At 47.4% G+C, this 11,098-nt stretch overlaps 1 protein-coding gene across 3 annotated transcripts in view; it reads left to right on the forward strand.

The window, feature by feature from the left end:
* Osbpl2 (oxysterol binding protein-like 2) overlaps positions 1-11,098 on the forward strand; it is a 45,077-nt gene that overhangs the window by 29,220 nt on the left and 4,759 nt on the right. For all 3 annotated transcript variants that reach the window (XM_087651181.1, XM_087651180.1, NM_001013079.1), the window contains 6 exon segments: positions 2,306-2,488; positions 4,030-4,137; positions 4,796-4,885; positions 6,909-7,032; positions 8,407-8,547; positions 10,574-10,697. In XM_087651181.1, coding sequence (XP_087507307.1) covers positions 2,306-2,488; positions 4,030-4,137; positions 4,796-4,885; positions 6,909-7,032; positions 8,407-8,547; positions 10,574-10,697 — 770 coding nt within the window.

An 11,098-nucleotide genomic window follows, 5' to 3' on the forward strand; every position in this document is an offset into this window, starting at 1 on the left:
AACCTCCAGAGACTAGTCACTGAATCTGCACACTTCCTGTGCGTTCATTTGTGCTCTTCAGGATCATTCATAGTCAGCCTCTCTGCGACCTGTTCTGTGCTGCATGCATGGCTGCTATGCTGTGCTTATGCCTCAGGAGTGCAGAGCACAGCAGTGTGGTTTACTAAGGAGATCTTTCTGATGGGGGAGGAAGTAACTAGAAGGATTTAGATGAGGTATTCTCATTGGCTGGCATCATGATCACTCGCCACAGACTATGGGGCTGCAGGCAGGAGGGCCAGCTCCTGCTACCCTGCTCTGAGATCCTTTCTGCAGAGAGGAGTTGTGCCATGACAGTCCACCGCTGCCCTGCAGTCAGGGTCAGCCGGGAGTCTGGGGAGTTCATTAAATGGAGCCTGCTGGTGTTTTAGCCACGACAGTGTTCTGTGTAGAACATGGCATGCTGGAAGGAGAAAGCAGATGCAGCCCACCAAAGAACATTGGCTTCAACATCGTAGTAGCTTTTCTTGTGTGTGAGGTGCTAATGATGTCTTTTGCAGTGCATCATAAACGTTTTCCTTAGCCAGGCATGGCGGCAGGTGCCTTCACTATCAGCTCTCGAGAGGCAGAGGCAGGGGTCTCTCTATGCTCAAGAGCAAGTTCTACAGTTCAAGAGCTACAGAGTGAGCTCCAGGGCAGCCAGAGCTACAGCCGGGGCTACACAGAGAAGCCCTGTCTCAAAAACCAAAAAGAAGGGAAAAAAGGAAGTGGAGGAATAGGAGGAAGAGAAGAGAAGTAAGGTAGAAGGAGAACATTTCTGGGTGATTCAAAAAAAAAAAAAAAAAACAGTTGTGTGAGTTAGGCATGGTGGCTCATACCTCTAAATTCTATCACTCAGGAGCCTTAGGCAGGAGGATTACAAGTTCCAGGCCAGCTTGGGTTACATACAGTGAACCTGTCTCAACAAAAAAGGACAAATTCCTGGCCAGCCTGGGTTCTGTAGTGTGAACCTGTCTCAGCAAAAAAGAGAAGCAGCAGCGGCTGCAGTCATGTGGATGTGGGGAGAACGGGAGCAGCCTGAGTTGCGGACATCAGACAGAGGCTTAGCCTGACTTGGGATTTAATTCAGAGGCTGCCAGGAAAACTCCCTCACAATATGTTCCTCTCTGAAGCTGCTCGTTGGTGTCTCCACACTGAGCTTCCCCGACACCAAGTGGCCCTACTCCACAGCACTGCGCAGCACTGTGTCTACCGTCTTCCATCCCTTCTATCCCTCTTGAACAGCTAAAAATACACTTGCCTTTCTTAGACAAGTATTCATTTTGTAGATTACATACCTTGGCAGGCAACCTTTTAAAATCTAATTTTTCAACTTTCCTTCCTCTGTAATGATTGGGAATTCTGATTCCAGCTAAGTTAGTAATTATGTGGTTTAGCTTTTATAATTCCTAATGACTACAACTGTAGGTGTATTCATAGTTCCGGAACAATTAAAAACTGACATTTTTATTGAATAAGGGAGTCTGCTAAAATCCTATTTCCTGGCCAGGAATATTCTGGGATCCAAGACCTTTCATCATAGAAGTTTTGGGAGCCTGTACAAAAGGCTGGACAGAAGCATCCATTCATAGGGTCCTGAGTCGTTGGGACTGCTGGTGCTTAGAGTTCCTGGGATTGAGGTCCTGGTTGATGGCTCAGAGGTTGAGGTTGTTGGTATCAGGAATTGCCCCTAGCTGTGACACCTTTTGGCCACTGTTGCCATGGCAATGGCCATACATTCCCAGAAGACCTTTTGGCTCAATTCACACCTCCACCTGGGAACCTTTATGTCATATTCCAAATAAAAGGCACATTCCCTGCCCTCCAGGCCTCTTTTTCTCTTCTTTCTCTCGCCCCTTCCCTTGTCTCCTTCCCCCATTAAAATCTCACCACGTGGAACTGTGTTGGTGTCCGTTTGGTGTGCTCGTCCCCACGGGTGCAGTCAATATTCTGATATTTTTAATAACTGATATCTGATATTTAAATAACAAGAGGTATCAGTGGGGTGAGCAGTGGGACAGACAGAGGCTCTCTGTCTTTCAGGAGAGCTTCTGTGGTAGTGGGCAGTGTACTCCAGAGTGATGGTACACAGCCAGACGGGCCATCTGAGAGGTTGTTGCTGGGTGTTTCTGCCTCCTGTCATAGCTGGAGGCTCCTGGGCCCAGATCCTGTATGAGCGGCTAGGGGAGAGCAGACCATGCCAACTGGTGGGTAAGCTGATGGCCCTTTGTTATGGCTATCATTAATGTGACTTTTTCTCTTCCCCTTTTCTCACTTTTGGATCTAGGGAAGACTTAGGGTTCAGATTTATATCTGAGCAGGTCAGTCATCACCCTCCTATAAGTGCATTTTATTCAGAAGGTCTCAATCAAGACTTCATGTTCCATGGTTCCATCTACCCAAAGCTGAAATTCTGGGGCAAGAGTGTGGAGGCTGAGCCCCGGGGGACCATCACACTGGAACTGCTCAAGTGAGTAACAGGGACAAGCAGGACCAGAGCGCCCTGCACTGATTGGGAGGACACTATGGCTTCCACTTCTCATAGGGCTTCTTTCTGGGGAGATCCCGACCTTGTGTGGGCTGAGAGCCTTTCTGCCAGTGGCACTTCTGCTAGGCTTACTGGTGGGGAGAGTTCCTGTGTCCACCGAGGTGGCTGAGTCACATCCCCTCCCACACACCTTAACCATCGTTACTGCTTCAGGACAATCCCAAACCAACTGCTTCGCTTAGCATTTTACTTCTAGGCTAAGAGAGGCTGGCTCCAAGTCAGCAGGAACTTCACTCTCAGCCATAGACTCCCTCTCCAGGGCTGTTCAGAGTCAGGTACTCTCGGCAGTGGAACCCATAGCTTCCCTGTAGCCACATATACCTGCTTGCTGATGCTCACCAAGGCATGTGTATTTGTACATACAAAGCTGAGTGCCTGCAGGTGAGGACCACTAGAGGTCCCTCGTAGAGGCTGTCCAGCCCACCTGCCACCAGAGATATGCAGTCAGTAGCAAATCTTGAAACGCATTGCAGCCCCCACAGCCCAGGGTTTCAATTGCTACTGTGGCTCTCTAATGTGAGCCTGTTGTGAGGGAGTGTCTGTGTAGTATTTGATCTCCTTGGCCTTCACCAGACAGTTTTAAGAACCTAGGGGCAGGCTGGGTATAGTTGAACACATCTTCAATTCCAGCACTCGGGGAGACTGAGGCAGGGGGATCTCTCTGAGTTTGAGGCCAAGCTTGGTCTACATAGTGAGCTCTAGGATAATCAAACCACATAGTGAAACCCTGTCTCAAAAATCCAACAAACACTAAGAGCCTAGAGGCCGAACCTGCACAGCTTGCCAGAGCCCAGAGCCCGGCTTGAGGGAAGCTCCTGTGGTGGGCACCCAGCGCTTGGCCAGTGTCCTGAGAGTCTTTGCCTTGGGAGTTGAGATGGGTAGAGTTGGGGAGCTGCAAATGTGTTTGAGAAGCTTGGACTCCACCTGGGCCGTTCGAGAGAGTGCGGGCATTTTTCCTCAGCCACACTATGTCGAGCTGTTTTTGTTCTCACTCAGGCTTCTCTGATGCAGCCTCCCATAGGCAAGTCTCGGTGCCACTCCATGTACCCTGTGAGGCTTGTCCTTGTGGCAAGGTCATTTCAAAGGATGGATAGTGCTCTGTGTTGTTGACAAAAGCAGCCCTCTCCTGCACTCCCCACAGCCAGGCTGGGCCCAGGACTGTGGTTTTTAGAGCGTCTTCCCTCTCGGCAGCTTCACAGGAGAGCTGCCTCTCTTTTGTTTCAGTCTCCTTTATTGCTTATTAACTTGTCTTGACATTTAAGTAGAAAGCTTTGTTGATGCTACAAAGGAACGGAGAAATAAATTTCAGATGCACACTAACTAAATCGCCTGCGCTGGAAAGACTTCAAAGCACTGTCTTGCTCCCAGGCATTTATGGTCTGGTTTTGCCTGGTCATAGCCTTCTGGGTACCCAAGTTCTGAGCTTCATTTCCCTGACGTTTGTGCTGTATGTGTTTTCACAGACATAATGAAGCCTACACCTGGACCAACCCCACCTGCTGTGTACACAATGTCATCCTGGGGCAGCTATGGATAGAACAGTATGGGATAGTGGAGATCCTAAATCACAGGTAACAGGTCCATCTGTGTATGTGGGGTAGTGATTCTGAGCCGTAGATGTCAGACAAGCCAGGCCGTCGAGCTGACGGATACGAAGGAAGCTGTCTGTCTGCACTCCTCCTGTCTAGCCCTGCCCTCCCGTTCCTCAGCTTGAGTCCTTCCTGTAGAAGGGCCCCTAGGCATTGTGTCTGACTAGATTTAGTTCTGTCAAGTGTAGAGATAATCAGAAATGCCGATGTTGATCGATTGTTTTTTCATTACCATTGTTAATTTCTTTGAAACTGTAAAGTGCACCAAAGAAGTGTAGGTGCCTGGTGGGATGTAGTGAGCACGTCTAAGCTCAGGGCATAGTCAGGGCCTCCGTTTGCGACTGAAGCTCATAACTTACTGGCTTTGCTTGTGAACACCTTAGTGATAATATAGTTGATAAATCGTAAAATTCACCCATTTTCCAAATGGGCACTGAAGTAATATTTTAGTAAATCACCCAGTTGTGCAGACAGTCACCACGAGTCAGTTACACAGCCTTTCTGTCACTGAGCAAAGCCTCCTTGCAATGTTAACTGTCACTCATGGCCTCCGTTCTTAGATGGTGAGTCCTTCTCCTTCTGTAGCCTGGTTGGTTCTCTAGACATCTCACATAGCTCATGCCTGTGTTTGCTCCCACAGAACTGGAGATAAGTGCATACTGCACTTCAAGCCTTGTGGACTGTTCGGGAAGGAGCTTCACAGAGTTGAAGGGTACATTCAGGACAAGAAGTAGGTCTACTCAGTGATGCCCACTGGGTGTGGGTCTGCAGCGCCTAGTGCTGTACCTACCTGTGCTTATACACTGATGTATATAGTCCTTTAAGAAGAAAAGATGAGTGTTGAGTGTGACCTCTGGTGATAGGACAGTGGAGTTTGTCCCCCTGGAGGACGAAGAGAAGTGACCTTAAAGAACAAGACATTTTTGCTCAGGGTTAATGTGGCTTTTTCTTTTCCATTTATTTTGTTTCTGAGATGGGCTTGCCATGCAGTGCAAGCTCCCCCCAGTCCTACATCCTGCATCCACCTCCTAAATGCTGGGTGACAGCCTAGACCGCCTGCCTGCCATGTAGGAAATGGCCAGTAACACTGTTTTGATATATTTTCTGGATTTTTCTCCCTTTGGTAAAATTATGTTCTAGATCTCAAGTTTTGTTTTTATTTTATTTTATTTTATTTTATTTTATTTTATTTTGTTTTATTTTATTTTTAGAGTAAGCCTGGCTGAGAAAAACCCCAGACTTGTCTTCCTTCTTTTTTTTTTAACATTTATTTATTTATTTATTTATTTATTTATTTATTTATTTATTTATTTATTTATTATATATACATCATACAGCTTTCTGCCTGCATGTATGCACCTCTGAAAGAGCAGACAGTGCTCTTAACCTCTGAGCCATCTCTCCAGCCCCTCAAGTTTTTATTTATAACTAGCCACCATTCAGTAGTACAATGCCAAGAGAGTCTTTCAAGCTATTGACATCTAGTTATAAATGCTTTTGTTCTCTCTGCCTATCTCTAGGAAACTAGAAACTCATCTGTTCAAACAACCTGTGTATTAATGTCAGACTTTAGATTGATGAGAAATGTCAGGACCTCATACGTGTGCTGTAAAGGACACAGGTCCTGTTATGGTCAAAGTGGTGACCAGGGCACCGAGGCATCTTTTGAGACTGGCCTGCCCGCCATGGGTAAAGCAGGATGATGATTTTGAGCTGATGGTCTTGACCTTTTGGTTTTGTATCCTGGGTCCAAGCATGCCTTCCTTTTCCCTTTTTGTTTTGCTTGTGTGTGCTGTGTGAGTGTGTATGTGTTGTGCATGTGTGCTGTGAACGTGTTGGTGAGCATGCATGTGGAAGCCGAGGTCAGTGTTGGCTGTCTTCTCCCTCTGTCACTTCTCACATGTTTGATCTCTGAACCTGGAGGTCACTGACCCATCACTGACTTGGCCTGGCTGGCTCTGTCCCTCCTGCCCCCCAGCACCGGTGTTACTCTAGGGATCTGAATTTGGGTCCTTGTGCTTCGGTAACAAGCTCTCACTGAACCTTCACCCCAGTCCCAAGCAAACATTTCTCATGGAGGTAGAGTTGCTTAAGGAGCTGGGCTGAGCTCCTGAGTTCACCCACCTTGCAAGTGCCTGACATAGACGAGTCCTACCTCACTCGCTGGCTCGCTTGCTCGCAGCACTCCCCTGTCAGGGCACTGCCCAAGGAGCACTCAGCCAGTCTGTGTGCTTCCCAGACAGGCAAGAGAAAAAGACTGTCCTGAATGGGCTCTGTCCATTTTGATAGGAGGTAGAGCCTGACTCTGCTGCGGACTTTTCCAGGGATGTGGTTAGAGGAAGAAAGCAGTGATAACCAAAGAGAAAGAGAATCATGGGACCCTGGGAGGCATCATGGGCAGATCTGATAAGATCTGAAAGTCTCACGGTTACACGAAAGCCCAGTGTAGGATTTAAAAAGCAGCAGGCTGTGGGGTGCGGCTCAGTGATCGAGCATGCACCCTAGTAAAGGGCCTGCACATACAGCATTACATTTACAGATATGCTTGGCCTTTGCCTTTGTTTTCTAAGGCCCCGAGGACTCTCAGGCTTTTGTGCCTTCATTTCCTGTTTGGCATCAGGGATAGGGATACCTTTTCTCCAGCAGCGTGAATGAGGCTCTGACACACGAAGTTCCTTTCTGCACTAAGGTGATGGATGCCCTGTTAACTATGGTGATGGTTGTTAACTATGTTTTAAACTCCTTTACTGCAGTAGGAAGAAGCTCTTTATAATGTATGGCAAGTGGACAGAGTGCTTGTGGGGCATAGATCCTGTTTCATATGAATCCTTTAAGAAGCAAGAGAAGAGAGGTGACCATGCCAGGAAGGCCAAATCGGTGAGTGCCAGCTGCAGCTGACCCTGCTCAAGGTGGATACACCATCCAGGAGCACTGTGCTTCTGTGGCCTTGGTCAGGAGGTGTATGTAGTGGGTGGAATATGTCTGTCCAGCCAAAACTGTCTCTTGTCTAGGTTCTGGTATCTGGACAGAGGTGTTTGACTTTGTTCTGCTTATGTTGAAGCTGCTGGAATCTTCCAGGGGAAGGCAAGCCCTTCCACATTTTTCTTTGTAATACGTCTCTCATTCTGCCTGAGTTAGCTGAGGCCTGCTTAAGAAGTCAAGTGAATCTCATTTCTGTTTTCTCAGCTCTTGAATTCTCAATAATATATTCAGCAGTCAGGAAGTACTGGCAAAGACGTTCCTCTAAGAATTTTGGAATGCTGATGACTATGTTATTCTTAAGCAAAATTAGAATTAAAAGTGATAGTTCAAAAGAGGTGCCATGCTTTCTAGATTAAAAACAGTCACCATGTTCTGCAGCAGAGATGTTCAGTATTTATTTAGATGTTTGACCTCATCCAGGTATCTAGTTGGGTTTTTTATGTTTTATATGTGCTACTGGACACCTTTTATAATAATTTGGTTTGTTTGTTTGTTTTGTTTTTCAAACCTGGATTTCTCTGTGTAGTCCTGGCTGTCCTGGAACTCACTCTGTAGGCCAGGCTGGCCTGAAACTCAGAGATCCGCTGGCCTCTGCCTCCAGAGTGCTGGGATTAGAGGTGTTAGAGGTGTGAGCCATCACTGCCCGCGGTAATTTTATTTTTTTAAAAAAGGGAAATTTCATCATCAAGTGTGGTAGTCACTTATGCAAACACGGGAGGATACGTGTAAGTTCCAGGGCAGCTTCATCTGTACAGCAAGTTCCCAGCTTCCCACAGACTACAGAATGTTCAGGTTCAGGCAGCTTTGCTGCAGGCAGGCAGAAGGGCCCAGACTTTGATCCTGTGTCCCTGGTGTTCTCACGCCACAGCTGTGTCCTGTGGCCGACTTTAAAGCAAATCAAACAGTTGCCCCTGTTAAAATGGGATGGGCTCATGAGCTTGCCCAGGAGAGCAGATGGCCTCAGGAGGCCTTTAGTCTCAGGTGATGGGTTATGGGTCCAGAAGGAGGGCAGGCACATGGCCAGGCATTTGTCAGGGAGGACAGCGTTTGTACCTGCTGCTTTTCAACATGTGATTCCCTTCTCTGTGAGATCGTAGAAGTCCGCCCTGACACACCTCTACAGAAAGCAAAGCCACAGACACAGTTTGAATTTTTGTCTCCTCAGTTAGAAAAGGCTTTGGCATTGCACAGGGCTTGGGTCTTGAGTCTTCAAGTGCTCTGGGGACCGGTCTTCTGGCCAGTGGTCATACTGAGGTATCTGTGTTTCAGGATGATGCCCCAGAGAAAGTTAACAGTGATGTGCCTGGCAATATGGCAGATGATGTTCCTGTGGCTCAGGAGACTGTGCAAGTCATCCCTGGCAGTAAGCTACTCTGGAGGATCAACAGCCGGCCCCCCAACTCTGCTCAGGTTTGTTACCCCTCTCTGAGGCCAGGCCTGTCTGCTGCAGGCTATTCCTGTTTGTACCTTTCCAGTCATGCCCACAACTCTGTCTCCAAGCAGACAGGGAGGCTCCATCACATCCCTATAATCCTGAGGGCCCTAGAGCTACCTTGAGACTTACGCTGTGGTCCAGCCTGAGAGTAACTTCTACCTACTGCTATGCCTATGTGGGACCTGGGAATAGGTGGGTAAGGCAATCCACCTAGCAGGTATATCTTGATGCAGAATTCACTAGTGCTTGGTTGTGCCTTCCAGCCCTGTCCTGACCATGTCTCATCAAGAAAGCTCCAGGAGCTAGAGAGATAGCTTAGCCTGAGGCATGATTATTGCTATTCTAGGGAACCCAATTTCAGTTCTCAGCCAGCATCCATGTCAAGTAGTTCACAACTGACTGCAACCTGGGAGACCTAACACCACTTGCAAATTCCCATACATAGATATACACACATGCATATAACTAAAAAATAAAAAAAAAAATAGCCAAGGTGTGGTGATACATGCCTTTAATCACTGGGGAGTCAGAGGCAAGTGAATCCATTTAGCTATAAGTCTACAAAGTGAGTTTCAGGACAACCAGAGCTACATAGTGAGACCCTGTCTCAAAACAAGCAGATAGGATAAAATGAATGAACGAATGAGTCAGTCAGTCAGACCAGGCAGTCGGGGTGCGCACGCCTTTATTCCCAGCACTCAGGAGGCAGAGGCACGTGGATCTCTGAGTTTGAGGACAGCCTGATGTACAAAGTTCCAGGACAACAAGGGCTACCCAGAAAAACCCTGTTCTCAAAAAAGGGGGTGTGGGGTCCTCAAGGCTTGCGCTGTAACTTGGTGATAGAGCACCTAGCGTGCACAAGCAAGGCCCTGCATTCTGTCCCTAGCACTATGCCAGCATTTAGTTTTGAGGGACATGGCTTCAGTGGCTAAGAGTGCTTGCTACCTAGCCTGACAGCTTCACTTTGATCCTTGGAACACATATGGTAGAAGGAAGGAATCAACTCTTACAGATTGTCCTCTGGTCTACATGCATGTGCCCACACACATAATGGCACATGCCCAACCACACACGTACACAGAGTACATAAGTATAAAAAGAAGAAAGTCCTGCTTACCTGTGACCATGTTGCCTTACTGTATTAGTTTGATTTTATTGCCGTGATAAAACATTGACCAAAACTAATGTGGGGAGAAGGCCTGCACTTTCAGGTAGTAGTCGGTTACTGAGGGGAGCCTAGGCACAACTGAAGCAGAGACAGTGGCAGAGTGCTGCTCATTCCCACAGACTTGCCTGAGGCCACTGAAGGAGGCAATGTCTCGGCTGAGTTCCCTTTCCCCAGAGCTCTAGCTTGTGCTGAAGTCACCAAAACAAAGCAAAGCAAATGAAACCTATCGGGCACTCTCGCTGTGCTGTTACAGCACGAGTGAATGGAACAGGATCCGTCCGGATCATTTTTGGAAGAATAAAGTCCAGGGGTATTTCTTTTAAGAGGAACTCTCGTTCCTTTTCGGTTCAGTGTGCATGAAGCCCTCGTGTGTCTTTGGGTTTGGTGGATCTGGGGTATTGGAAATGGCCTGGAAAGACAGACTGTACACATGTAGAGGTGCTGGGCAACTGGTTCTAGGACAGGGAGGCTGTGGTAATAAAGCAGGGTCTAAAAGGAGTTAGGTGTGACCTAAGGCTACCTGAGGACCATGTTGGGAAGCCAGATAGATTCTCTTAACACCCTCTAGACCTCAGGTCGGGTCGTGGCAATATCTGCTGTTTTCTTTTCTTTCTTTTTTTTCTTTAGTGATGTCAGTATCCTAGGAGTCATTTAAGTCAGGATGACTAGAGAAAATTTACATTCCTTGTGGCTCTTGAACCATATGCTCAAGATGATGTCAAGAAAGAAGAGAAGGCCACCTTGGGAGGCAGGATAAAGGTCATGGGTTTAGGGAACCAATGGGTCATTTTCCTGCAGCCGTTTGCAATAATGTTTCTGTGCTTCTCCTGCAGATGTACAACTTCACCAGCTTCACTGTGAGTCTCAATGAGTTGGAGTCAGGAATGGAGAAGACCCTGCCACCCACAGATTGCCGCCTCCGTCCTGACATCCGTGGCATGGAGAATGGCAACATGGGTGAGTGCTGGCCCCTCAGAGGGCTCATGTGGGTAGGCTTAGGCTTGCTCTGTGAGAAGGATGCTCAGACCTTTCATCAAGGTGGCTTTATAGAGCAGCAAAAGGTAGTGAACAGCTTATCTTCCAGCTAGCCACAGACCAGTCCTTTGTAAATGTGAAAATTAAATTAAAAAATGAGTGATCCAGGCATGGTGAGACATATCTATTATATCCCAGTACCTGGGAGACCGAGGCAAGAGGATCAAGACCGGTACCCGGCCAGTCCTAGCTGCTTATGAGTTCCAGGCCAGAGTGTGCTAACTAGTAAACAACACAACAAAAAGTAAATGAGTAGGGGGGAAAAAGAACAAAATACAAATCCCCAAACTTTATTGTTTAATCCAATGGGTGTTAAAATTACA

This window comes from Rattus norvegicus, chromosome 3 (genome assembly GCF_021556685.1).
Source record: "Rattus norvegicus strain SHRSP/BbbUtx chromosome 3, alternate assembly SHRSP_T2T, whole genome shotgun sequence".
NCBI classification, from domain to species: Eukaryota; Metazoa; Chordata; class Mammalia; order Rodentia; family Muridae; genus Rattus; species Rattus norvegicus.